The sequence below is a fragment of the Desmodus rotundus genome, chromosome 10 (genome assembly GCF_022682495.2).
Source record: "Desmodus rotundus isolate HL8 chromosome 10, HLdesRot8A.1, whole genome shotgun sequence".
In the NCBI taxonomy this organism is placed as follows: Eukaryota; Metazoa; Chordata; class Mammalia; order Chiroptera; family Phyllostomidae; genus Desmodus; species Desmodus rotundus.
Genome location: NC_071396.1, coordinates 46,684,005 through 46,712,003, shown reverse-complemented (window position 1 = coordinate 46,712,003; position 27,999 = coordinate 46,684,005). Strand labels below are relative to the sequence as shown.

Here is a 27,999-nt window from a genome sequence, read left to right as displayed (position 1 = left end):
CCATCTCCTTGAGCTCCGAGTTGATGAGCTCCAGCCAATAGGCGTCAATCTCGTCCAGGTCATAGCGGCTGCCCCCTGGCCAATCAGGCTGGGAGCCCTCACCAAGTTCGGAGCTGCTAGGGGACACCTGGGTAGGGGGGCCTTCCAGCGGTGGGAGGATCCTAGGAAATCAAGAGAGGGTGTCGTGAGGGGAGGGACCCTCAGCCTGCTACCCCTGCTAGGTCTGGGGGCATCAGCATCCAGTGAGTTGGCTGGCCCCGCTGAGAACCTAGTGGGCAAGTGAGGCGTGAGACTGACCCACACAGGGCCCACCTCCTTTCATTGCCTTCTTATACTCCCCTCCCCCACCTGCCTGCCCTGCAGTCTCGGATGACTATGAGCAAGCAGGAAAGGAGAGCAGAGGGCTGTGGGGCACGTGGTGGATGGGAGTGGGGCTGACCCACAGCCCTTGCACACCCATCTATAAACATCCACTCTGCTCAGAGCACACCTCGCTGCCCCCCCCCCGCCCCTCTGCCCCCAGTCAGGGCACCCGGGCCTTGGCCAAAGCCCCGGGACCTGGATCTGCTCAGCCTGCAGGAGGCGTTCCAAGTTCTGTCCTCCGGCAACTTCCAGTGCCAGCCACTCTGGACAAGTGGCCCAGAGCCAGGTGGGCTCCAGGTCCTTCAGCATACCCCTCAGGGCTGGGGATTGCCCCCGTGCTCTCACAGGCCCCGGCCCCCCCTCACCAACAGCCCGAGAAGAGCTGAGGCCAGGTCTCCTGTGGGGTGAGGAGGAGTCCTCCCCAGCTACATCGCTGCAGTCCAGGCGGCCCTTTCCACAGAAAAAAGGTCTACTGTCAGGGACCAGTGTTGTCCACACACCTCGTCCTTTCCCCAGAAAGAGCGCTGCCTGAGTAGGGAGTCTGTCTACAGTGCTCCCCCACCCCAGCCCGGAAACCGCCTCCCCTAGACACTGAGACGCACCCACCGCAGTCCCAGGATCACAGGCCACGGCTGTGCCTCTCAGGCAGCTGGAAGGGCCCAGGCTGTGGGATGAGGCCTCAGAGCCCCACTCCACCACCTACTGTGTGCCTCTGGGCAGGCCACCGAACTTCTCCGTGCCCCAGGGGGCTAACGAGACAGTGTTCACCTTCTACTGTTGGCCCGAGGAGGAAATGCAAACTCTCAGGACAGTGCCTGGCACACGACACGCCCTGTATGTGTGAGTGTGTGCTCTGAGACCTCTGGGTGTCACTTTGCTCCCTGACACGGAGTACGAGGGCTTGCAGCCCTGGCAGGGCAGTTTCCCCTCTCGGTTCAGCGGTGTGCTGCCCCTCAGTTCCTGATACCAGTTCAAAATGCCAGCTCCCCCACCCCCGCCCTCGCCGGTTGCCATGGTTATTGCTGTGGAGCCTGGCCTCCATCTGGCCAGCCCTGCTGGGGCTGAGAGGCCCCTCACTGGCCTGAGAGGCCTCCTGGGGTCGGAGGTAGGGCTGCCAGGGGCTGTGACTCAGCGGCAGCCTGGGGAGAGGAGGGCAGAGCTCTGGACTCCAGGAAATGCCCCAGGCGTCAGCAAGAGAGGCAGGAAGGATGAAGGAGACAGAATGGCCTCCAGGAGGGGAGGGAAGCCCAGAGGCAGTTGCGGGGGCGGGGGTGGGGCAAGGAGAAAGGGAAAGGGCTTGGGCCCCCCCCCCCCTTCAGATGCCCAGGTTAAGGAAGACCTTAGGTAACAACAAAGATAATGGGCTCCTTGCATTCCCTCAGGTCATTTCAAATAGAAGCAACACCAACAGGCTCACTCCTACAAAATCCTGCCTTTCCTCACGAGCGTCTAATCTGAATACATTCTTTTAAAGACACAGACTGATTTTTGTCACGCCTCTGCTCTGCCTGTGCCCCCAGCATGTGCTTAGTCAGGACTTGGATGGCCTTGTCCGAGGGCCCCCCACCTCTGGCATAGGTACCCTGGCCTGCGTGCTCAGGCAGCTGCCACCTCGGCCGGAGCTCTGGGGGCCAATACCACATTCCTGTCTCTGGGAGGTTGGGGTTAAGGGCTCACACCAGAAAAGGCACTTCCTGTGCTTCCAGGGCCTCTCACCTCACCCGTTTGGCCTCTCTGGCTCTGGCTGCGGAGGAAGCTCTCGCACCAGGCCGGACCAACCTGACCGCAGGCCAAGGCCTCAGTCTCAGCGGCAGTCAGCTGTGCTGAGGTCAGCTGGGAGGAGGCAGGTGGCTGGGCTGGGAGCTGGGGGAGGCGAGGGGTCTCTGCTTCGAAAGACCAGACAGATACCAGAGGCTGGCTCAGCTGTGGGCTGAGTCTTCTGGCCTCACTGAGGGAGCACCGCAGGCCCTCCCTTAATTCATGATCTCAGGGTGACACACATTCTCATTACCTAGATAAACTTCAGACCATGAGGTGGGGGGGCCTGTCCAGGGCCAGGGCAGCAGGGCAGGGCAGACAAACCCAACACGCTGAGTGACAAGGGCACCAGGCTGTCTCTGGGCCTCACTGGGGTGACCCAGGGGTGTTCCCAGGGCCTATGATTTCGGCCCAGCCCACTGGGCCCCACCAGCAGGTCGTGGAGGGAACTCCCCAGAACTTCCCGACTTCCTCATCTATAAAACGAGGACAGTGATGTGTGCTTATGTTACAGGGCTAATAGGGTTACTAAAGGAGAAGATGAACTAACAGGCTCAGCACAGCAAGTTCCCAGGATGCGAGTTCCTGTCACAGCTCCGACTACAGTGGCCTCCGCTCCAGACAGACCAGCTGGGCGGGAGGGGGAAGGGGCAGGCAGATCTCTCCAAGAGAGCGCCCCGCCTGCCACAGCCTCTCCTCTCCTCTCCTCTCCCAGGAGCGGCCGGCCAGGCTGCCTGGCCCCCGCCAGCTCCCAGCAGCCGAGCACATGCGGGGAATGCACCTAGTAGAGCCAGAGCTGTCTGAACACGTGCCTTCCTCCTGATGTCAACAGATAAAGCCGACGGAAGCCAAGCTACTGGTGCGGAAGCATCTGCAATCAATTGCCCAGGCCAGCGGATGTTTCCGGAACTACCTGACATTGACATCAAGGAGAGGGGACAGACTGCTGGGCCAGGCCTAATCAGGACTCCCTCTCTCTGCCCAGCTGGCGGCCAGTCCCTCCTGTCCATCACTCTGGGCCCTCCACCCATGTTTTGTCACTCAGTCCTCAGCACCACGCCATCAGGCAGGTACCGTTCTTAGCGGGGGAGACGGGCTCCAAGAGGGCAGACAGTGCCTTAGTCTGCAGAGGCGAGGGTGTGAAGCTGGCTAGGAGCCTGACTCTCACGTCTGGCCCTGCACAGGGGGTGCGGAGTATAAATTCCTCCTCCGAATCCCACATGTGCTCCCTTCAGAAATCTGGGGCTCCCTCACTCTCAAAGGCCTAAGACCAGCGCTGGTAGGTGCTCAGCCCTCAGCAGTCACGGGAGGATGAGCCCTGCCCAGCACTCAATCCTGACGGAGAACCCAAGCAGGGATTAGCCTGCTTTGCCTCTGTAACCCCAGGCCCAGCCCAGGCCTGGCACCAAGGGGGCCCAAGGGTGTCTGCGAGCCAGTCACGGGAGTGGCTGCCAGGGAGCAACAGTGCCAATGTCACGGGAGGTGACGGCTGTGATCTCTGCCCCAGGCCTGGTCCTATGGGCCTAAGCAAGAGCCATGGGGCTGCCAAGGACAGGAGCGGGCTGCCAATAACACGGGCTGCCCGGCCCTGGCGGGCTGGTGGGCAGGGGAGGCCAGGACAGCAGGCCCCTCTGCCCCGAGACGTGACTTGGACGGTTTCCCAGGATGCAGAAACAAGCACTTGGCTGAACTCTGCTGCTGGAGGCGAGGCCCATGGCCACGAGGCCACTCCTGATGAGAGCACCAGGGGTCTCTCTCTGACCCACAAGCTCAGAGGGGACCCGGCCCTGACCCAGCCCTGGCTGGGGGCTTCTGGGAGGCCAGTCACAGCAGCCACTTCCTGAGCACCTGCTGTGTGCACACGACTCCCTCCCACTGAGAACTCCTCAGAAAAGTTTAAGAAGTCAAGAGCATGGCTTATCCCCGTCTTAAGGACTCACTAAAAGTCTGAAGATTTCCCTGATTAAGATGTGCCTGTGGGACCCAGTCTGGATCGACATCAAGCTAATCCAATCCACAGCCAGTTTTCACTGAACACTCGTGCGCCAGACGCTGTGCCAAGTGCCTTTCACGCACCATTTCCCTACGTCATCGGGGCCCTCCGAGGAGGGGGGTGTGGTTGTCATCATTCCCACTTCACAGACAAGGCACCCGAGGCTCAGGGAGATTACCCTTCTGGCCCACGGTCACAGTGAATGTGAGTAGCCATTGGAATCCAGGCTGCCCGGTCCATCACTAAGCCCGAGCCCAAGGACTTAGCCTCAGAGGTAAACTGCCGGTATTTCTGTAACATCTCAATGGTTTATGGGCCAAAAAAATCTAACAAAAGAAAGCTAGGCTAGAGAGGAATCCCAGGACTGGAAGGTCCCCCGCTGCGTCCTGGGCTCCCCGCACCCCTGGCCCAGGCTGCGGTGCTCACCTCACCACGGGCTCCGGGATGGCCTCTGCCCCGGCGGGCACCTGCACGCCTTTCTCCCACTCCTGCCGCCAGGGGTCGGCCAGGATGTAGTAGTCATCCGGGCTGAGTTGGTGTGAGTCTGGGATCTTCATGGCGGTGATCAAGTCCGTCCGGAAGACCTGTTGGGAGCAAGGGCGGGGAGGGTGGCTTCAGACCGCCTCCAGGGGCGGGGGCGCTGCGCCACAGGCCGGGGGACAGCGCGGCAGGGGCAACTCGGGCGGGCTTTCTGCCACTCAAAGGCAGACGCCCACGCAAACACACGAAGCACAGTAACGCATCTTCCCTGAGCCCCACACGGGGCTTTCTGCACATAGCAGATGTTCAGTAAATGTGCTGCACTGAGTTCCCGTGCGCTCCGGCTTGTGCCAGGCCAGAGAGATGGGTGGGAGTGGACCTCGGAGCGAAGAGCAGAGGCTGGGAAAGGCACAAAAGAAACACGTCAGAGGGCAGCAAGGCCTCTGTGAACACAACACCGCCACTAAATGACTGTTCGGGGCACTTCCGGCGAAGGCTTAACATTATGTTTGGCAGTCGCAACACACAGCGCCGGAGGCCCAGGGGCGACGGAGAGTGCAGGGCCCCAACCCCAGGCAAACATACTGCAGGACCTTTTGCAAACAGTGGAGGGGGGCGGGGCATGGGGCAGCCTGGAGGAAGGCTTCCCATGAGTCAGGGTCTCCAAGGTGCCCTGCGGGGCAGGGGTCCCACTGCTCCACCCTCTGTGTGATGGGTAGGAGGAGGGTGGGGTGCAGTTCCTTCTCCATCAAGCCCATCCAAGTTCCCCCCGAGCCAGGCCAGGGAGTGGGCGCACCCTTGCCCTTTGCTGTTCTTCCCGTCACTCAGGAAACTGTTCTTCCCAACATTCTGTCTGTTACTCCCCTCCACCCCAGCTCCCCCAGAACAATCTCCAAGCCCAGCCCCTGTGCCACCAGCAGTGACTCTTGTGCCCCGGTTGCCTGACCTCACTGTGGCCTCCCAGGAAGGGATGCTGAAGGACTTGGTGGCAGCTCCAGACTACATGCCTTGCTTAGGTACCCACTTCCCCAGTGATCCTCCGTGAGAATCACAAGTTAAAGACGAGGTGGCATCACTGAGACCAGAGAAACCAGTTCAAGGAATGCTCTAGGCTCGGACCCAACTCCAGACCCGCCCCTCTCCGGAAAAGCCAGCATCTGCTGCCTTCCAGAGGCTCACCACACACTCATTCACGGCAACCTCTGCCTGCCAGGGGGCCCGGCGCATGGCTGTGCCTGTCTCGTTCGAATCTAGCGCCAGAACAGCAAGAAAACGACTGAAATGGCTGCACCAAGGGGGTTCGGGGCAGCATCTTGCAGAAATCTAATTAACAGCTGCACCTAGCTAGAGAGGGCCCTGGCTTGAAAAAGGTCAAGTTTCTTGAAGACTCTATTTGCCAATATAATTTAATCGCTAAGACGAATACCCTAACATTTAATTAGGGTGCCAGTGTGAAAAAATTAAAATGAGATTACAATTAAATGCTAATTAAACAGAAGATGGAATGTGGTGGAGATTTTACAGCCCCGATAATTTGCATATCTTATTAGCAAGCAGTGAGCTGCAGACACAAGAACACAAACTCAGGCACTTGGTGCTTTTGTGGGGGCCTTTCCCAGCTGTGGCCTCGGCCAAGCCCAGCGTTCGATCGCAGCCCACAGGGGACTCATCGCTGCCTCCAAGTTCTCCCAGCCCAGGCAGGCCAAGGGGCACGCCCGTCAAAGCCCCGGGGCTCCGCCACCACCAGGAGCCGCCCGCCCTGTCAGCCCATCTCCCCACCCCAGGAATCAACCCTTCAAGTGCCCAGTGCACCCTGTCAGCCCATCTCCCCACCCCAGGAATCAACCCTTCAAGAGCCCAGTGCCACTCTGTGCCCCTCCAGGGAGGCATGGGTGAGTATGAAACCTCTCCTTGTTCCCTCACCCTGGGCTGCAGCTTTAACGCCACCTCCTCCAAGATTCCTTCCCTGATCACCGGACCCAGGGAGCGCCGACTGCCCAATGGAGCCACTTCTCACCCCATCGTCCTGCCTCACCTCCGGGCACTTTCAATTCTGGTGATTAACTCGTGTCCTCGTGGTGCCTGTGTCACATCTTCTCCCTGCCACACCTGTCCTGTTCTCTGCTGCATGCTCAGCGAATGGGGACTGGTACACAGGAGGTGCTCAGTAACGGTGCTGAGCAAATGAGTGAAAGGGCTTCTCTGACGATCCTGAGGCCCCTCGATGGCTCTCGGGAGTGCTTTTGGAACGCCCGCCAAGAGGGTGGGACACCCAAAGCTGGAATCCCCAAGCGCTCCGACCCGAACCAAGCAACACATAGCGCCTGGCGTGCAGGCTTCAAAGCCTAAGGACCAGGGTGCTGTCCGTGCTGCAGTTGGAGAGACCAGAGTGCCAAGCCACACCAGCTGGGAGAAGCGATCCTAACCTAGGGACAGGCTTGGCACAGAGGACTCAGAGCAGGAAGGGACCCCGGGCTTGACTCGGCCAGGGGGATCCAGGAGCGAGAGAAGAGTGGTCTCAAGAGAGTTCCAAGTTTCATCCTGGGTCTCTGAGGGAACCGGTGGCAGATGGGACACCAGTGCCCTCTCGGGTGAAGACTCATGGAAGCACAGTAGGGCGGCGCTGTCACATGGTGCCAGGCAACACTTAAAGGATGCTGCATGCCCAGTACCAGCTGCTCTTGGGTTAATTTATTATCAGTCCCTATGCCCTGAGGGAGGAGCTGCCATCATCCCTGTGGCCGCTGAAAACCCTGGGGCTCAGTGGGGTTAAACAACCTACACAAGGTCCCACGTGTCGGAAGTGGCAAAGGAACCCAGGCTGCGACCACCCCCAGCCCCTTTGCCCCTTTTGGCCACAGGGCTCACTGTCACTTCTGTCAATTCCCTTGAGTTAACCCGAAGGCAAATCAGGTGGCTTCTGCAAGGGCTGTACTATGCAAATTAGATGGAGGCTTTGCAAGTTGCAACTGCCCTCAAGCTGAGCTGCAGGGCGCACCTCACCAGCCCTGCGCCCTCTCCAGTGAGGCATTCAGAGCACTCTTCTCTGCTGGGACACTGCCCCTTGCCAAAGCGGGGCTGGCCTGCCTCAGCCTTAAGGTCTCAGTTCAGCCCACATCTGCTCTCGGAAGACTTCCCTAATGCCGGGCTGGATTCTGGGTTTCCTCGGAACTCCCACAGCCCTGGTGTGCAATCTCCTGGTTTCGTGCCACGTCTCCCCAGGAGAAGGCCATCTCGGTGAGGTCTGGCATGGCAGCAGGCTGGGGCGCAGCACTGCATAGAGGACCTGGCACGTGCTAGGTGCTAACACGGGCTGGAGGACTCGGGAGCCTCCCGGGGATCTGCCCGCCTTCCTGGGCTGCAGCGGGGCTATGCGGGGCACGCCACCTTTCAGAGGAGCCTCCGTCCATCCACGTCACACCTGCCCACAAATCCGGCAACTCACTGTAACCCGGATGTCTCTGTTTTGAGTTGCCAGAGGTTAGGCTCGGAAAAAAGGCTCAATTCTTCTCCTAATATGTCTCTAAATGGTTTATGAAAACTAAATAAAGAATCAAATGGACACCGATGAACTGGAGGCCTTGCTGTGACAAGAAAGTTAGAAGCTGGAAAACAAGCACTTTTCTAAGAATGTGAATGTTTACTATTTTTCTCTTTTTGGCAGAAATGGACGGATTGTCGTTAGAGGCCTGTTGCCTAGCAACCAAGTTCTGCTGAGCTGCTTAGGAGATGTTAATTGTAGCTTCTTCAAACGGTAGGAAGACTGTTCAAAGGTCTAAAATTCTAATGTAATAACCCACGTGAGTGCCGGCGGAGCCAGCGTAACCCTGGAGGGAGCCGCGGACCCTCCTCTGCCTACGGCAAGGACACAGGTCATGGCCTTGCCCTTCGCAGCCACCGGAGTCTGTCCAGCTTTCTACCCCCATTGCTCCAGGGAGAACCAAAAGCAGGCTCTGCCCGAAAATATCAGTGGAGTCTGGCATGACCTCCAACAGCAAATAAAGGCAATGACAACAGGCAGCGTTCGCCATGCGATGCCGTGAGTTCTCGAATGTGACCACAAGACTTGTGGATGTTATTTGAATGTTTCATCCTGGGACCTTGGACTCTGCCTCCTTCTGTCCAGGGTGAATTACTGTGTCACAGTATTCAGACCAAGAGGAAGTCAGTTACTTAAGGAAAAGCCCCGGCACTTGCCACAATCACTAAGCATGATTGTGTCAGTATTTGCTCAGTGTCCGCCTGCTCTGATGACCGAGCTGGGAGAGGCAGAGCCGCCACCTGTACCCTGTTGATCAGGGCGCCCTCGGTGGCACGGGGTGGGCACACAGCAGCAGTTCAAGAAATGCCTGCAGCGCAAGTGAGCGAATCGATGAATGAACCCGGATCCGTCTGAAGGGTGACCACACTCGGAAGCTCCCTGTCCTGCCTGAGAGAGGGGCTGGCCCAGAAGATTCGTCAGTGGGCTTCAGGAACTGGTCTTGGTCACTGCCCCAAAGCCAAGGGAAACGGAGCCTCAGTGCAAAGCTGGGAGTGGCACCCTCCCTCCTGCCCTCCTGAGGATGTCTGAGGGTCTGTCCTGAAAAGTCCAGTGAAATTCCTACCAGAGATCTCATTTTGATCAATTTTTTTTCTGAGCACCTTGTTTCACCAGAAACAATGGGTAGCGGCAAGGAGCGGCTGCCCTGCGGTGACAGAGCAAGCCCAAGCCTTACCTGCCGCCTTGCGCCACGATCTCACCTAATTCACAGCGCCCCTCCCACAGACATGTGCACCGAGACCCACCAAGGGAGGCTAACGCTGGTTCCAGGTCTGCACTGTGCTTTAGCCACGGCAAAGCTACCTGCAAACCCGCCAGGTACTGGCTCTTTTCAAAAATGTCTTTCCTGGGCTGGAGCCTGATGAGTATCTCAGCCAAGAGCAAAGTTAAGATACTTAAAAATTAGACATAAAACACCCGCGAAAGAAAGGCTCAGTCTCGTGCAAGCTACCACATTTAGTCACACGCTAAAAACACACAGACACAAATACACGTACTCTCTCCCTCTCAACATCTCTTTCTCTCTCGCAAGGATAACAGCACTTCCTGCTCTTAAAAGAGAATTTATTACACACATTTCTTTTGCAAGACAAGTCCCAGAGGCCAGGAGGCCTTTCCAGCTGGCGGGAGCAGCACTGTTTCCGACTACACGAGACCCAGAGGAAGGCAGCGGGAGGCTCGGCGAGCAGGCACTGAGCTCGGCAGCCGGGCTCTCCTCTCACTGGTGCCTGCTCCCGGGGCAGCACAGGGGCAGCAGCTGCAGACAGGGCTCGAAACCACGGGGGCAGCCATTCTCCTGTGTTCTCTCCCAAGTTGGTGGGCACTTGGCATGTCACCACAACATAAGCCATCACTGTTTTAACATAAAATAGGTTATGCGCAACATCTGGATACCAACTCTGCCCTCCGGGAAGGCATCTTACTGATCCCGAGGTCTTGCGCCCCAACACCATCGGGCCACCCCTGCCTTCCCCCAGGCCAGGAGGGTCTCATTTTAAAAGCAAAGGGACAAGCTAATGACCTGCATCCTCACCCTTCATTCGCTGAACTGTCTCCAACACTGGGGTCCTGGGGACACCCCAGTGTGGGCAGAGGTTGTCCATAAGGATGACCTCTTTCTCCCAGGCTCTATCCCCATGGGCAAGAGGCTGAACACTGGTGCAAAGAGGTCCCACTCCCTCACTCAGAGATGTACTAGTTTGTCATCAGGGCCTACAAAGGAGCTGATAAGATGCTTCTCCAAGGGGATGTATAGGTGGCAAGTAGACATGTGAAGAGATGCTCACCATCACTAATCATCAGAGAGATGCAAATTAAAACCACAGTGAGAAACCATCTCACACCTGTCAGAATGGCCACCATCAATAAATCAACAAACAACAAGTGCTGGCAAGGATGTGGAGAAAGCAGAACCCTTCTGCACTGTTGGTGGGGATGCAGACTGGTGCAGCCACTGTGGAAAGCAGTATGGAGAGACCTCAAAAAATTAAAAATGGGCCTGCCTTTTGACTTAGCAATCCCACTTCTGGGAATATATCTGAAGGAACCCAAAACACTAATTTGAGAGAATATAAACACCCCTGTGTTCATTGCAGCGTTATTTACAGTCACCAAGATATAGAAGCAGCCCAAGTGTCCATCAGTAGATGAGTAGATAAAATAACTATGGGACATTTACATAATGAAATACTACTCAGCTGTAAAAAATAAAATTTTACCCTTTGTGACAGCATGGGTGGGCCTGGAGAACATTATGCTAAGTGAAATAAGCCCATCAGAGAAAGACAAATACCATATGATTTCACTCGCATGTGGAATCTAATGAACACACTGAACTAACAAGGAAAATGGGGACAGACTCAGAGATGGAAAATAGGATGACAGCTAGCAGGGGGGAGCCGGAGGGGGTGGAGGGATTGAGCAAAAAGGAAAAAGGGCTCATGGATGTGGACAACAGTGTGGTGATTGCAAAGAGGGGGGAGGGGGATACAAGGGGATTACCTGGTAATAGAAAAATATAATTAAAAAATATATAAAAAATAAGATCAACTTATAAAAAAACACCACAGGAGCTGAGAATTGGATCCCATCTCCTACCCACCCTGCTCTGGGACCATCCCAGTCTCTGTCCCAGGGAGGCCAGCGTCACCTCCGCTCACTCCTGGGTCACCCCTGCCCACGGCTCCACAGGTCTCAGGAAAGGACTGTCACATCTACAGACCAGGACGTCCATGCAGGCTGCAGGGCAGGACTCTGCCGATGACAACGCTGAGGCTCAGAAAGAAACAGTCCTTTGCCCGAGGTCACAGAGTTCCTCAGTGGCCAAGCCGGCTGCACCCCTCATAACAGACACTTTCCTGTGTGAGCACCTGCATCCTGCTGCAGCCTGAGGACAAGCTCCCCGGGGACGGGGCCTGCACCTCAGCCCCTAGCACCGGGCAGGGTCTATCAGATGCCCCTGTGTGCACGCTGAGTTTAAGCAGCACCAGGAGCTCTTGGGCCCTGAAGATCCATGGGCCTGCCCACTGGATGAGTTCTGAGCATCTGACTTCCTGAAAACATAGCCCTCTACTTCAAGCAGCCTCCCTGGAGGAAACCTCCACCACGTGGCCGCCCCCACCCCCCACCTGCCACTCTGCCCTAGCCCGAGGAAGACAGCCTCACACAGTGGCCTCCAGGTCTCTCTCTTTTTTTTAAAAAAAGATTTTATTTATTTGCTTATAGAGAGAAGGGGAAGGAGGAAGAAAGAGAGGGAGAGAAACATCGATGTGCAGTTGCCTCTTGTGCGCCCCACACTGGGGACCTGGCCCCACAACCCAGGCATGTGCCCTGATTGGGAGTCGAACCAGCAACCCTCTGGTTTGCAGGGCTGCAGGTCTCTTCTTGAACTGCCCTGCCAGGTGGAGGGCTTGGCAGCAACCTGTCAGTCCCCTAGCCTCCAGGGGGGTGGGGGTGAGCTAGGGGACTGCCCCCACCCACACCCTCCGCCTTTGTTTAGGTCACTGCATCAGGCTAGAACGCCTCCCCTCCTCCCTGCAGCCTCAGAGTCTTCCAGGAAGGCCCAACCAGGCTGCAACTCCTGTCTTAGCAAATTAAGGAGAAGGGTCTATATGGCAGTAGTTCTTAACCTTGGCTTCTAGAGGGAAGGCTTTTAAAAAGCACAGGTGCCTGGGCCTCACTCCAGACCATGTAAGTCAGAGTTCCTGGGGGTGGTCTGTGATCTCCGTCAGATTTGGACGGACACAACCCATGAAGTGTTAAGCACCAACAATGGCGATGCCATTTGGTGAGACACATCTGGTCAGAAACCCAAGGACTCAGCACAACTTCTACACCAATGCCTCTCCAGGCCAGGCTAATAATCCTTTTTCCTCCTTCATGTCTGGCCTGGCTGACTTAATCCCTAAGCAACAGAGCTCAGCCTTGTTGGGATACTGCTGGCAGGCAAAGCAGAGGAAGGCAGCTGCCTGTGTCCCTGGGTTCGGCCTCAGACTTGGTGGCCTTCCATCAGAAACCCTGGCCCAGATTCCCAGGCCCCCAAGGCCCATCCGACAGACTGAGGCCTGCACCCCCTTTCACTCCGGCTAAGGAAGGCCACCCACTGGCTAAGGGTGGACGAGATTCTGGGCCTCAAGGCCTCAGCCCTGTCCAGGGTCCTGACTCCTAGTCGAAGCACTTTGTCCCTTGATCTGCACCTCCGGGGTGCACTGGGAAGGGAGGGCCTTGGCAGGTCACCACAGGGACAACCCCTCAGATCTCAAGAAAACCCAACCCCCGTCCTCTCCATAGCTGCTGACTTCACTATGGGCTGGCAAAGCTGCTACGCTAAGTACTGCCAGTCCTCAGACACCCCACCCCGTCACTGTCCCCATTCAGAGGTGAGGAGAGGAAGTAAACCATGCGGCTACCAGGGAGGGGGTCCTGCACCACCCGCACCCCTCTGCAAACATTCCTGGTTGGGAACTTGGGCTAGACTGGGAGCAGACCCTGTGACCAGCCTGACAGCCACCCCGTCCATAGGCCTCTTACTCTCTTGGGGACAGGGCCCTCAGCCCCCAGGCCCAGCAGACTGGAAAGGAGCTCCTCTCCACACCAATCACAGAAAGAGAAGGTTCCAGCCCAGCGAGATTTAGTGCAAACGTTCTCTGCCGCCAAATCCTCACTTCCATCTCCGCCTTCTCATGAGCCAAATAATTTGGAAGCTTTCATTGACGGTTTCCTCTCAGCCCCGGGATAGCTTGGAATTTATGGTGGCGATGGCTCAGCCTCCTCACTTAGGGGATGAGGGAAACCTCGAAGGCTGCTCTCCAGCCTCTGTGGGAGGGAAGCTTGTCCTTGGCCATCGTTCAAGGCGGGGGGGTGTGGGGGAGGGGGACTTCCTCAGCCCTCCCGGAGCCCAGGACCTGAAGGCGGGGCCTCCTGTGCTCCGATGCAGGGCCACGTGCAGCCAGTCCCCAGAAAGGGCCCAGCATGGCACCTACACCCTCACGATGGCCTGGCTCTATTTTTAGGTTCAAAGGCTCTGAGCTGGAAAACCCAAGAGGCAGGGGAATTTTCAGCCCCATGCAAATCACTCTTTCTCCTCGACCTGCATTGACACCTGTTTCCTCCCAGTCACCAGCCTGTCCTGGGTGTCAGCGGTGGCCCAGCCCCTGGGATCTCTGCCCGGACAGCCAGCCCCTCCTCCTACTGGTACTGGAGGGAGGATGGAGCTCCCCAGAGCTCCCCAGAACTTCTCTGCCTTTCTCCAAACTGAATAGCCACGGAAAGCAGTGGGCAAGTTCTTCTTCTCCAAAATGGGCGTGACAATCACTCCCTTCCAGGGCCAGCAGGGCACACAAAGGTAGCTATTGTTTCACTAATTTAATCGTAACAACAGGGAAGCCCCTGCAGATCTCCAGATGTTGGGCAGGGGGAAGAGGGAGTAGTGGAGCTGAGGAGGGGTCCCCAGCCCTGGCACTCTGCTGCCTACTTCTCAGTGCACCTAGGCATTCCTCATCCGCCCAACAGAGTGGGGCTGGTCCAGGAGGACACTGAGCCTCAAGAACAGAATCCTCCCACCAGCTTCCGGTCCAGTCCTGACTGCATTCCTGGAGATGTCTCCTTCCATTCCCACCCCTCCTCCACGGGGCTAAGAGGGAACAACAGGTTGGGGGATGGGTGTGGGAGGCATCAGGTCTCAAAGGCTCCCCACTCCCCACAAAGGGAGAGTCCCAGGCTCCGCCAGCTCCAGGATGGGGGGAGTCCTTTTTCAAATGCAAGTTTCTCCGGAAGACCCCCCTAGGGGCTGGCTATTGACCCGCTGCACCCAGACCGAACCTGTGGCCTAGGGGGGGAAGAGGAGGGCCCAGGCTCAGAACAGAGATACACCCCGACCCCAAGCCAAGGGCCTTCCCACCCTGGGCGCTGTTGCCCCCCCAAATGTCAGGTCTTGGCTATATAACTTTGGGAACCTCTATTATACCCTTATTATTACCCTTATTATAACAGGACTGAGAACTCTGGGCCGGCACCTTTAAGGATTAAAAACCTAAAGCCTCCAGCCCAGTGCCTGGCTACCCTGTAGGTAGGCTGCAGACAATGTCTCTCTTAAAGGCCCGATTCAAAACCCCTACCTTCTCAGAGGCTCAATGCTCCCTCGGCCTCTTCTGTGCCCAGCAAAAGACACTGAAGACCTAGGAGGGAGCGATGAGGCCCTAGGATGGAATTCTAGGCCCCTCACCCCCACCCCCAACACTTGGCAGCTCCAGAAGCCACTCTACCTGCCACAGGCCAAAGTAAGGAAGGTTTAAAATGCAAACGCATGTGAACTGGGCCTAAAAAGGAGAGGATAACTGGGTGACTCTGAGGACACACCCTTCACCCCTACATCAGCAATCCTGTCACCCTTGCTCGGCCTCCAAAGTGTCCTGCCTCCTATTGCTTGGTACTCCACGGCCACCGCTGGGCTCTAAGCCACCATCGCATCGTTCAACTCCTGGTCAACTGCAACAGAATCCGTCCTGCTTCCGCCCGTGTCCCCAGCGAACCCTTCTCCGGGCAGCCAGTGGGACTTCCTTTCGTTAAAACACCAGACCATGTCACTACCCTGCTGATGATCCCGGAAAGGCTTCTTCTCACGCTCAGACCAATAGAAACATCTTTATAACCTACGAGGCACCACACTCCCCATTCATTCCACTCAGCCACACTGGCCTGGCACGGCGACGGCTGTGCCCTCTGCCAGGAGCGCTTCCCCCACTCGTCCATGGAGCTCACTCTCCCCAGGTCTCTGCTCCTTGGCTTCCCCATCCCTGCTTCACTTTTTCTCTAGGACACTGGTCACTACCCACCTCCGAGGGCTTCTTCTCGTTCTGCCGGGACCAGCCCGGCTTGGTGCTGCTGGGCAGTTTGGAGCATCTTGAGGCAGATGTAGTGTGACCTGCAGAGAGAACACAGCCCATTAGGGGCCCCAGGAAGGCCAGGAACACCACGCACCCACCCCGAAAGCCAGGAAGCCTGTCCTTGAAGGTGCAGGAGGTGGCTTCGCTGTGAGCACCTGGTGGTCTGTCCCCACTCGGGGCCTCTCCAATGATCCACTCACCAACCAGAAGGGGCTAGGGAAATAAAAGGCAGTGTTCAGCACTCAGTATTAGCTTCCTGTGTGACCCATGGCAAGTCCCTTGCCCTCTCGGGTCCTCGGCTTCCTCCTGGGTGTGATGCCCAGTGGGCAGACAGAGGCATGGCACAGCCACCTACCCACAGACCAGGCTTGAGCCCTGACCTACTAGCTTGTCATTCTGGGCAAATAACTTAGTTTCTCTGAGCCTCAGTGTGCTCTTCCATAAAATGGGAGGCAGGAGACTGACGGCCCGCCTTCGAAGGCTGGTTGTGAGACTTAGAGGCTATCACGCCTGCAGTCTCAGCACACAATGCCACATCAGCCACTGTCACGAGGGCCTCAGGCCCTCACTGCACGGCAGGGCTGTGGCCTCCGTCCTCTGAGTCCAAGGGGCAGCAGCTGTGGGTGGGCACAGTGGTGGAGGGCTGCTGAGAAGGGAATGTGCATCAGCCTGGCCGGGATCCAATGCGGCTACAGGGCTCAGTGGCCCAGACGCCCACCCCTTGCAGGTGCAGAGCCCTCAAGGGTTCCTCTGCAGGCAGTAAAGTTGAGAAGATGCTGCTCTTCTTGGCTCTGCTGAGCCAGGCCACAGGCAGTGTGGTCACAGCCGCAGAGGGCGGGATGCTGTGATCTCCTGCCACAGGGAGGAAGGGCTGGCCAGGTTTGACACCAGAGCCAAGCTAAGCCAACAGACCCCAGAGGACAGTGAATGAGACCAGAGGAGGGGGGTGGGGACTGGGACCAAACCCGCCGACCTAGTGTACCTGCCTCAGGCCCTTGGGGGGAAGGTGTGGATCTTGGGAGTTCTAAGGGTCCTTGGGCATCTCCTTAGTCCCAGGTACTCATCACATATGTGAACAAACTGAGGTCTGGGGCGGTGGGGCTCCAGGCCCCGCCTCCCTGGCCCTGCAGCCTCTTCCTCAGCCTGGGCTTCCACCAGCCTCCACCACTAGGTGGGATCCTCCTGGCTTCGTCTCTCCTACACAGGGCAGCGTGGAACTCTTTACTCCAACCGGCTGCCCTGGCCCAGGCTCCTGGGGCAGCTGAGAAGAGCTGCCTGCAACTACTAGAGAAAAGCTCTCACCTTGCACCGCCCCCCAAATCTCAGAAGAGGGAGCCCTATTTTCTCCTCGACATTGTACCCCCACCCCTAGACATCCCAAGGACACCCTCAGCCCATACACTAGCCTACCTCTGAGAGCCTATCACTGAGACCCCATGAAGGTCAGACCCCTTCACTCATTTTTCTTCGGCAAACACTCTGGGCACTTGTGACGCACCAGATTGAGCTGGGGATGAGGAGCGAGCAAGACAAGACCCGTCTGGACAAGGAGCTTACCAGTTGTTAGGTAACCATACTTATCAGGTAATTGTAACAAAGACAGGTTTTCTGTGGGCCGTGCGGAGGCCTCCTCTAGGGACCTGACTGGACAGGAGGGCCACAGGGAGGGGACGTGCCCCAGGAGCCAGAGCCACAGAGGCAGAGTCCCAGAAGGGAGCAGGTCTGTCCCCACCACAGCCAAACAGGTGTGGCTGCGACCTTCAGGGTAGAGGGGGTGGAATGAAGAGGACCGCCAGGCCCTGGGGGCCAGGGTGGTGTGGGCACTTTCTCGGGAGCAGAGGGACCTGGTCTGATTTACGCCTTCATCACCACTGAGACCGAGACAGCCTCTCCCCACGCGGGCCCTGGGCCCGGTGATTGTTCATGGGCTTTCCCCGGAGGGGCCCCAGACGGCAGGCCTTACTGTCAGTGGTGTCAGAGTTGTCGCTGCTGATGGAGTATTTTCGCCTCTTCTCTTCCATCTGTAACAAAAGGCAGGCCCCATTGTACTCATAGCGGCTTAGGAAACCCTTCATCCCCCTGAAAATCACCAGAAACCTACCTCCCCACAATCACCCTGCCCCACCGCCTCCCAACCCACCCTGGGGTAGGGGGGGAGAAGCTGCACCTCCCATCTCCTGAGCCCAGAGCCTCAGAGGAGCGGGAGTCTAAGATGACAGGACCTGCCGAGAACCAGCTTCCTCTCGAGGAAACCCAGGCCCACCAGAGAACCCACCCCCTTCCAAAAGCTGCGGCTGGTGCCTCGCAGGGGAGGGCAGAGGTAACGGGACAGATTCTTCCAGGAGATCCATGCTGCCTGAGTTTATGGACAAGCCATCCCAGTCAGCACCGAGGACACATCCTGAAAGGGGTGACCAGGAGGGTGGAGATGGGGGTGGGGACAAGGAGGCTCCAAGCTGGGTCCCTGAGACACACCAGGCCCAGGGGTGACTGGTCCTGGGTTCCCGCCCACCCCTAGGGCCCTTCTCCAGGTAAGAGTACAACCCAACTTTATAGAGACTGCAGTATTTAACTTCAAGCTAAGAAGGGCAGCTCTCCCGCACTCAGCTCACTCCTCTCCTCATGCTATCTCAGCTGCCTCCAGTTTCCAGCAACCTGGTGAGTTGGGAGCTATTAGCTCCATTTAATGGGGAGTCTCAGTGCCTTGTCCGGCTAGTAACTGGCTGAGCCCGGATTTGAATCCACTTGGCCTGATCCCTAAGCCCGCACCAAGCTGCCCCCATCAGCTCCTGCCGGTTGGCAGCGCTTTCCCGCCCGCTATTCCCTCTAATCCCGCAGAGACCTGGGTGGCAGAGTCTGCTCCTGTCCCCTCTCAGAGGGGGGCACTCCGAGTGGCTTGCTAACTTGCTCTGGGTCTCAGGCCCAGAGCACTTTCCACCCTGTTCCTGTTAGTCTGGAACCTGGGCCGCCTCCCTGCTCATGGCAAATGACAAGGAGCCAGTGTCAGCAGGGAAAAGCCCCAGCCGCGGGCCTATCAGGTTCCCGGCCCCACCTATGATCCTATCTGCTACCTGCCAACACCCCAAGCCTGTCCATGCCAGGCCTGGGGTTCCCCTTCTCCTACTGCATGCAGCCCTGCAGACCTCTGAGCTGACCAGAAGGGCCCACCTGCATCGGACTAGACCTGAGCCAGGAACTTGCTTCTCACCACCATGTCCCCTGACAGCGAGACGGGATGACAGAGAGGTTCCCTGGGTCTGTGTAGGGCCCAGGTCTGAAGGTACAGACAAGGGCTCTGCAGAAGGGGTGCAGGTACAGAGGGATGCCCAGCAGTATGAGCTGCATGGGTGGCCGGGAGGCGGGGACAACTGACTGCGCCCGGGCTGGGGGGACACCGTGGTACACAGGGACCTTGCAGAGCCCCCCAGAACAGACCTTGGGTACAGGCGGGCACGAAGGCTGCTTCCCTTTTGCAGATGAGGAAAGCAAAGCAAACAGGTGAAGTGACTTGCCCAAGATAGCAGTGCTTTTAAGAAACCTGATTTGAGAGACCATGCTCTTGACCTCTAGCCGTCTCCCTGCTTCTGTGCACTCTGCGCAGCAGAGCTTGTGCAGGCAGTGATGCTCCACCACCCACAGCCGCGTCCCCGCTGTCCTCCGGGGTCTGAGAATGAGTTTAAACAAAGCCCTGACGCTAACCTGCATCTTGCCTACCCTACTGGTCGGGTAGGAGTCGGGGAGAGGCGCTACCAAGGCACCCACCTGCTCCCCCCTGCAGTGGGCTGTCCAGGAATTGCATTTCTCTTCATTTCTATCAAAAAGGGCACTTCCAAGCCAGGCTCTCACGCAGCGCACAAGCCACACCCTCGCCAGACCAGGGACCATGGGAAAGACATACTTCCCTGAGGACACACACTGGATCTGGATTTTTACATAAAGCTCCTGAACTTAAAATGTTGGCAACTGATTCAGAACTTTAAAAACACTTTGAGAGGGCCAAACTAAACACGTCTTTGGGCCAGAATCAGCTGGTGAGAGTAAATGAGAGCAGCAGAAAGCCCTGAGCACAGTGGTTGGCTCTCCACAGAGGTGTCGGTTATCAATACCATGGGCGGCCCTGGGCCAGGTAGAGACCTCCTACCGGTGCCCACCTGGGGGGCTCCTCAGAGGCAGCAGTGATGTTGCACAGCAGGGAAGGTCCTCTATACGAGGACCCCTGACTGCCAGCACTCTTCTCATAACGCCGTGTCCTGCTGCCCGGGACCTGCCAGTGTGCAGACCTACACCCAACCCTCGGCCAGTTCCTGTCCACCCCGCCCTCTGTGAAACAGCCCAGAGTCCTCCTGGGCAGGGTGTTATTAAGGGAGCAGATCTGGTGGTGGCCTAATCGAAATAACAACTAGGTTTCAGAGGAAAGTCACCGTCGGTGAGTGAAGCTTCTCGCCTTTGAACCAAGTCTGTTCCAAAGGCCTCCCTGCCTCAGGTGAGCCTCCACGGCCAGTGGCTAATGAAGCCCCAGATGAGGCCTGGTCTCCCCTGAAGGACAGCCTTTTGTCCCATGAACCCTCCACCATCCATCCTAGCAAGGGGGGCAGGGAGGACTCCTTCACCAAAGCTGACGTCTGAGACTGACTGCAAATACAGGTGGCGGTGGGGGATGCTGAGATTTGATCTTGGCCTCTGGGTTTTCCCTCTTCACTGGCCCCTCCAAGTTCTCCCCAAGCAAGGTCTGCTCTGGGAGATGTGTCACAAGGCACATTCCTCCCACCTACAAGGGAGACTGGAGGAATGAAAGGTCCATTTTCCTTCCATTTGCACCTCCCACACTGTCCCCAGCAGGAGACACAGATAGGAAGCTCTCCTTTGGGAGCATGGGTCTCAAAAGGTCACCCCAACGCAGCAGCGTCCCCACAGCCACCCCTTGGCAAGTCCAGTGGGCTCTCCCTGCAGAACACACCATGAACCCACCCACCTTGCCCCATTTCTCCTGCCAGCAGGCAGGTCCAAGCCCTCTGGTCTCCCGCCCGGACTCCTCACTGACCTCCCAGCTGCCACTATCGCTCCTTCACAATCCAGGACCCATGCAGCAGCCAGAACGATCTTCAAAAAGTACAAATCAGACCATGTCTTGCCCCTATTTAAAATCTTTCAAAGGCTTCCTGCTGGTCAAGGCGTAACACTCAAGCCCCTGACCATGAGACCGTCCCTACGTGACCTGGCCCTCATGTACCTTCATAAGTGCACATTGCCCAGCAGCCCTTACCCCCACCTTCCAGCTACCCCTGCCTCCTCGCATTTCCTGACACCTTGAGCCCCATCGTCTGCGCTCTGGGACCCCTACAGAGCCCGTGTGCCCTCTGCCTGTAACGGTCTCAGCAGCCAGAGTTCGTCTGACTTTTCATTTCTCAGGCTTCCGCTGAAATGTCACGGGTTCTACGCAGAGTGCCCGTTATTCAGCGTCTCCAGGGCACCCGCCCCAATTTGTTTGCTAATCTGCTGGTTAAACCTCCTCCTTCTCCTCCAGAACGGATGGTCCACGACAGTGAGCCCGTCTGGATCCCTGCTGGAGCCGCAGCGCCCTCCTTGCACGGCACCCAACACCTAACAGGGGCTCGATACACGCAGAGTGCCAAGGGTATCTCTCGCCACCTCCCTCTAGAAGTGTGGGGACCACACAGCCCAGCGGGCCTGCCTGGAGCTCGCAGGAACAAACCCCCCAGCCCGAGATTTCGCCCTGTTTTCACAGCCCTCTTCCCCGTCTTAACCTCACACATTTTCCAGGACTCTTTATTTGGTTGGGCTCTTGGCTAACGCTCAATGTCAACTCAGTAATAGGGCAGCAGTTTGGTGGCAGATGTTTCTTGGCAGCCCTGGTCACTGGTCTTAGTGGGGGCCTCAGGTCTGGACTTGAAGCACCAATGCCCAGTGCCAGCCCCCTTTAAAGACCTCTCTGCAAATAAACTCAAATAAACACCCCGGGCCTCCATTAACGCCCTTCCAGCTGACCCTGGGAACAGTGGGCCTTTCAGGCCTGCTACTGCAGCCGCTCCCCAGGCAGTTAAAACACCCCAACCTGGCCTCTGGCCGCTCCTCTCTGGGGGCCACCAGGCCTGCCCTGACCGCCACCACACACAGCAGGATTTGGTCTTCCTCCTTCAAAAAAGGGGAGTGGGGGAGGCTCTCAGGCAGGCAATTTACCATTCCAGACACAATCTTTCAAAGAGAAACAAAAACTCTCCCTGTCTGAGGCAGACCGCTAAGGCGTGTGTGTAATAAGATGCTAATACAATTTAATGATATTTCGGCTGGAAAACCTGTCCTCAGAGCCTCCTTGTGTCGGGAAGGCCAGACATTCAGAAAACAAGAACTGCTACTCTTAAACGGCTTTAAACAGGGGTGAGGGCCCCGCTCCTTCCTATCTCTCGTTAACGTTAGTGCCTTCTTGGGGGCAGTAACTGCCGTTACAGAAATGATTTTGTGCACGCAGACCCTCGCCCTTGCTTCTCCGAGCACAGGGAAGCCCGACCTCTCCTCCGACACCCATCGTTGCCCACCTGCAATTCCAAGTGTCCCAGAGTGCACCCAGCTCCCCCAGAACATGCGGCCCGCATCCACCCTCCAGGCCCAGTTCTGGGGACATACCAAGGGGATCCTGGGAGAGTGAAAGGGGCTTTGTCTACTTGGTCCTTCGGCACCTCTCACCCTACTTTCCACCTCAGAGAGGGCAAAGCTCAGTCCGCTTGCTCCCACAGACGGCTGCCCACTGGCAACTGCAGGGTCCTTCTGACCCCTTCTTCAGAGAAGGGGGTGGCTCTTCAGCCAAGCCTAAAGGGGAGAGAGCAAAGGTCAAAGCTGCATTTGGACCCTCTCCAGGTCATTAATAATAATAGTTAGAATGACTAATACTAATCAAGCGCTTACCACATGCCTGGCTTTGGGTTTAGTCTTCTTTATGGCAGGTACTGTTATTAACCCTATCTATAGATGAAGAAACTGAGGCACGGAGTAACTGGCACGCTGGTGACTGCACAGCCAGCACTCAAAGCTAAGCGGTCTGACTCCAGATGAGGCACCGCATCCCACTGGGCGACCCTGCACAGGACGACCGCTCCCGAGTGCGGCTGCTACTCCAGGTTCCCACGGATTGGCCGGGAACCTTCCTGGATTCCTAGGCTTTGAGACACATGGGAAGGGTCCCAGGTGTAGGGCAGGGAAAGCAAGTTGTACTCCCCTCCTCACAGCTCTGACCCGGCCTTCCCTTAGAGAACTAAAGGGAGAAGCGTGAGGCCCACCAAGAGCCTGCTGCATGAACTGGGCTGGATTTGGACTGGAGGCCTCTGACCTGGGTCTCGGGCATGAGACAACTGTCACCTGTTAACCGGAACATCAGTTAACCAGAACACCCTGCCAGCCACCCCCTCCCCCGACCTCAAAGGCCTAACCTCCACTCTGAGGTGCATCTGGGGACTGGGGTCCAGCCGTCCCACCTCACCTGTCATAAAAGCTAAGTGAGATTTCTGACAGCCCCTTGGATCGGTGTTACTGGCCATTCAGCCAGGCAATTTAGGGAAAGGAAAAGCATGTTGGATGGGAAACGTTCTGGAAACATTTGCTGCATCTCAAGCCCAAACAACTTTATCCTTAAACACTTCATCTCCAAAAGTGCTGGGGAGACCCTTGGCCAAACAGTTTCACATCCAACATTCCCTGCAAGCCCTGCTGCCTGGGGCGAGGACTTCCCTCTGCGAGGCATTTGCTGTGGAACCAAATGCTTTTCCACTCTAAACAACAGCCAACAGCACTTGGGACAACTAAGAGGGCTCCAGATCAAACAAACATCCCTTTTTTTTCTACCATGCAAACTTTCTCAATAAATTATTCGCCCACTTTGGATCAAAGCCTGTTTTTGCAGCCTGTGACCTAAAAAGCAAATAGCATCTCTTAAACATGAAAGCCCTCCTCCCTGCCTGGGTCGGCTTCATTACTCATTCCTTCCCCTTACAGTTATTCTGTTGTTATTTTCCTCCTCTGCTGGCGGGTCCCAACCTGCCCCAGGAAGATGGGACAGGAGGGATGGTGCGTTCACTTGGGGCCCTGAGGTGAGAGAGGAAGTCAGGGTAGGGGAGAAGCCAGCACCCTGAGAACCCAGGAAACAGGGCCAGCCCTGGTTGGCAGTTCCCTGTCAGGTCCTTTTGCCAAATGTCCTACTGGGAATTTTACCAGTGAAAGGAGTTAATGCCACCCTGGGAAGAGGGGCCAGGTGGCCCTACCACCCCCAGGGCCCGGGACTCAGTTTGCAAGCAGAACCGTCAAGGGGACCTCCTGACAGCTTGCCTGGGCTCAAAGCTCAGGGATCCTCCCCTTTCAGCTAAGGTAAGAGGGGAAGCCAGGCACGCCTACTTAGCGCTTCCCCAGCCCCTTCGGCAATGCTGAGTGCAAATATGACGCCCCCTGACGACGCCCCTGCAGAGTTTCAGCCTCTGGGTGCAACTCTGTCTCAGAATCCTGCACATGAGCAGGGGTTGGGAAGGGGTGTGCTAAGTTCAGGGGCAAGGTTTGGAAATCTGCAGAGACCAGAGTTTCCGGCTGCAGTGTGCCCTTGGCACCGGGCAAAGGGAAACATGGCCCTTCCCGCCCCCACTAGCCCCGGGCACCAGACTTGAAGCAAAAAGGTAAGAAAAAAGAAAAGAAAAGAAAAGAAAAAAAAGTCAAGTGCCCCGGCGGGTGGCAGAGGCTATGGGTTGGAGGGGGGGGCGGGGGTGAAGGATGGCACGCGCCTCCAGCCTGCCCCTGGAGGCAGTCCGCGGGACAGCAGGCTGGAGGCGCGCCGGCGTGATTCCGACCGCGGGAGCGGGGAGGAGGAGCCGGAGGTGGCTGCGGGGGGCTCCGGCCCAGGCCAAGGAAGGGCAAGAGGCGGTTGGGGCCGAGGGCAGCGCCGGGAGGTGGACTGGACGCCTGGGGCAGGGGAAGGGGTTTAGGTGAAGCGGGTAAGGGCTCCGCGCCCCTTGGGGGGTGGACAACTGTGTATGATAGGAAACTGGGTGTGTGTTGGGGGGGGGTGTTCTGGGCCTCTGGAAGGTACAGTGAAGCCTTCCTGCCTGCCTCACAGACATCCCCATTTTCAGACATAACAGCTACTAATTGCCAGGCTGACCCCCTCTCGTGCCATGGCCTGGAGAAGAGGGTGTGTTAGGGCCCAGGATGGGCGGGAAGGGACCGGAGGGAGCCACAAGTCTGCACACAGGCGGGAGGAGGCGGGCGGGAGCCGCTCCGCAGGCGCAGGCGAGTGGGTGGGAAGGAGGGAGGGAGAGAGGAAGAGAGGAAGGAGGTGAGGCCGGGAAGATGCCACTGCCGGGGGCGGGGCCGGGCCGGGGATCCGGGAGAGGGACTGCAGCGGTGCTTGGTGGGGGCGGGGGCTGCAGTGTCACTCATTTGGGGGTCGGGTGTGTTAAGTCCAGGCTGGGGCTGCCACTTGCCTACGTCTTCCCGGTACCACCCAGGGCGCAGGGGCGGAGGCGGAGGGCCAGGGACTGCAGAACCATCCCCGGAGCGGGACGCGAACCGGCTGAGTTGGGAGAAGGTAAACAAGGGCCACGCCCCCTGCCGTCGCCCCGCGGGCGCGCACCCGCCGCTCCGGCCGCCGCGGGTACATTTCCACTCTCCCAGCGCTTCTCCCCCGCCGGACTCCCGCGCAGCCCTGGAGGGGGGAGCTGCCCCTGACCCAGCCCGCATCCCCCGGGCTGGGGCTGCGCACCCTACATACTTACCTGGAAAGGGCGTCCCCCACCCCTCCAAAAAACTGCTTAATTTGTGCAGAGCCTCCGCGCCCGGGAGCTGAGCATGCTGCCCCCGCGTGCAGCGCCCGCGTGCACCCAGCCTAGAGAGGGGGCGACAGGGCGGAGGCGGTGGCCCCCGGAAGGTGTCTGGGACCCGGCCGGCTGCACGTGAGCCCAGCGCGGGTCATGTGCACCGGCTCAGCCCGGTTCGGCGCCCGGACGTGCTGCGTATCAACAAAATGAAACTCGGGGCGACAGGAGGGCAGTTAGCTCCCGTTCCTCTCAACCCTCGTCCCCGGCCGCGCTACCTCTCTTCAGCATTGGTCTCCCGCCGCAGCCCCTCTGCCCGGCTGGAGCCGCGGGGCAAGTTGCAGCCCCGGCGCGCCCCCGCCCGCCCGCGCCCCCTTGCCGGCCCGGGGGCGCTTTGCCGCAGTCATTAATAAAGAAGGTCGCCAAACTCACCCTTCCAAAAGTTGTTGTTGCATGCGCCCCTCTCAGCCTCCCCGCAATGTACTCTTTAAAACACGACTGACCAACATGCGCAATCTCTCTCCTGTGCTGTGCATCCCCCCTCCCCCCGCGCGCTGGCTTCCTAGAACAGGCAGCCAGCAGGAGAGAGAGGGAGCGAGCGAGCTAGAGAGAGAGAGAGAGAGAGAGAGAGAGAGCGAGCGAGCGAGGAGCGCTGGCAGATCTGTTGCAAAAACACAAAATAACGCTGTGGAGATGCGCAGGGCCCATCGCCGGGGGCTGGATCTTACCTTGCTCCGTGGTGCCCTTCCGAGGGGCGCTGCCCTCGGCTACGCGCCGCGGCAGGGGCCGGCGCGGGAAGGATGCTCCCGAAATCCGGAGCTCCTGGGGCCGGCGCGGGCGGGCGGGGGGCGCGCATCCATCCGGGGTCGCGGCGAAGGAGGTGGCGGGCCCGCGGCGTCCCCGCTCCCGCACCCCTGCCGGGGACGGTTCAGCCCACGGGACCCAAGCCCTTGCCACCTAGGAGTGGGCGCAAAGTAACTCCATGGACGCTACTCACCCTCCCCCCCAAAATAGCCTCCAACTGCGATGGCCGCGGTCGGCACCATTCACCAAACCCCTGTGTATGTTTCTGTTTCTTTTTAAACCAAGACTTCCTTGTGATCTCTTTAGAAAAAAAATGTGTTGGGGTGGGGGTGGGGGCAGGCGGGAGGAGCAAGGGAGGGGGAGTAGCCACTTTTTTCTTATTCAGTCAGATCTCCACTCCTGACACCCCCCGTCGCCCGCCCCCCCTCCCTGCGCCCAGTTGTTTGGCTTCAGCTGCGGGTCCAGGTAGCGTTGCAGGCCTCGGGAGGGAGGGTGCCCTGCCGGGCCGCCCGCCTGCCTGCACCTCGAGCCCGGACTTCCCACGGGCTCTGGGGCGCCCCCCGCCCGCCCTGTCCCCAGGGCTGGGCCCGAGCGGCGGCTGCGCCCGTGCAAGTCCCATCAGGTCTGCTCACACTTCACACACTCACACACATACCCCGCCCCTCCACTCTCTCACTCACACTTTCTGCTCACACCCCGCCCCCTTCTCGCCTCAGACCCGGGCGGCGCCCCCCGCAACCTTAAAAAAAAAAAAAAAAAAAAGCAAGCTTATACTTAAAAAAATCTTTTGGCGCCATATTAATGACGTACTTAAAATTTGCCATTTTTTCCCTGCGTCAAAAAGACGTTTCTTTGCAAATAGCCTGAAGGCGACACTCGCGGAGGGAACGAGGTTTGCACTGAGCACCCGCCTCCCGGGGCTCCAGCGCTGGAAGACCCTCGCCCTAGGCCCTGCTCCTGAATCGCTGGTTTAAAAATGGGAATCGAATGAATCGCGTGGCGTTTTACAGAGCCAGAAGTGAGAAGAAAGTGCTGGCAGGAGCGGAGGGGAGGGGCGCGCGCCAGTCTGGGGGAGGGGGCGCGGCCCTCCTCCCCCACCCACAGCAGCTGGAAACTAACATCTCGGGCAGGGGAAAACTTGAAATTGTGGGCGACCTCGAGAAAGGAGGGGCAGTCCATGGAGAGGGTCCCTCTCAGGTTCATCGCCCCCTCCTCCCGCCCGGGTGCCTCCTGGCACCCAGCTCTGCCCCGCATTTCCGGGGGGTGGGGAACGCCGTGATGGGTGGGTGGCTGGCTGGCTGCTCGTCCTGGCCCCAGAGGAGCTTCCCCTTGGTTGTCCTTCCCACTCCCCCTAAAGGGTTAAAAACCGAGGGGCAACTTCCAAAGGCTGGCACTAGGCGAGGAAGCGGGTCGCCCCTCTCCCCACCCTTTGCCTCCTCGCCCCTCCTCCTCCGGCTCCACTTCCCGACTTGACCTTGTGGTGCACAAACAGTGCGCTCGGATCCTTGCAGTTTCTGGAAGAAGAGCTTGCGCTCGCCCAGCAGGCGGACTGTGGGGCGGCTCGCGAGCGGTGGCGGGACCTTGGGTCTGTTCCCGGAGCCGCGGGCCACACCCACTCAACCCGTTGTGCCCGCCGCGCTCACCTTCTCTCGAGGAAGGAGCAGGGCTGGCCTCCTGGATGAGGAGGAGTGAGAGGCAACTGCAGCCCTCTCCGGATGCTCCCAGCTGGGAAGGAGGTGGTCTGGCCTCAGGTGGGGTTTGGGGGTGGGGGAGACCTGGGAACCTGGCCCAACATCCCCAAGCGTCGTTGCCAACTTTTTCTTCCTCTTACCTTTTGGCAGCCCTCAAACATGATCCAATAATTTTTTCAGC

At 58.2% G+C, this 27,999-nt stretch overlaps 1 protein-coding gene across 7 annotated transcripts in view; it reads right to left on the bottom strand.

Moving 5' to 3' along the window:
* Positions 1 to 27,789, bottom strand: part of JADE2 (jade family PHD finger 2) — a 49,095-nt gene extending 21,306 nt beyond the window's left edge. The window contains exons 1-7 of one of the 7 annotated variants that reach the window (XM_024575010.4): positions 27,602 to 27,704; positions 26,052 to 26,280; positions 22,160 to 22,342; positions 17,481 to 17,538; positions 15,467 to 15,555; positions 4,541 to 4,698; positions 1 to 161 (exon numbers count right to left, since the gene is read on the bottom strand). In XM_024575010.4, coding sequence (XP_024430778.2) covers positions 1 to 161; positions 4,541 to 4,698; positions 15,467 to 15,555; positions 17,481 to 17,538 — 466 coding nt within the window. In that variant the 5' untranslated portion in view covers positions 22,160 to 22,342; positions 26,052 to 26,280; positions 27,602 to 27,704. Of the gene's footprint in view, positions 162 to 4,540; positions 4,699 to 15,466; positions 15,556 to 17,480; positions 17,539 to 22,159; positions 22,343 to 22,438; positions 22,691 to 25,755; positions 25,962 to 26,051; positions 26,500 to 27,601; positions 27,705 to 27,770 lie in introns of those variants that run through there. The other 6 variants (XM_045183847.3, XM_024575012.3, XM_024575009.4 and 3 more) reach the window with 6 other exon arrangements.
* Positions 27,790 to 27,999: the final 210 nt, after the last annotated feature.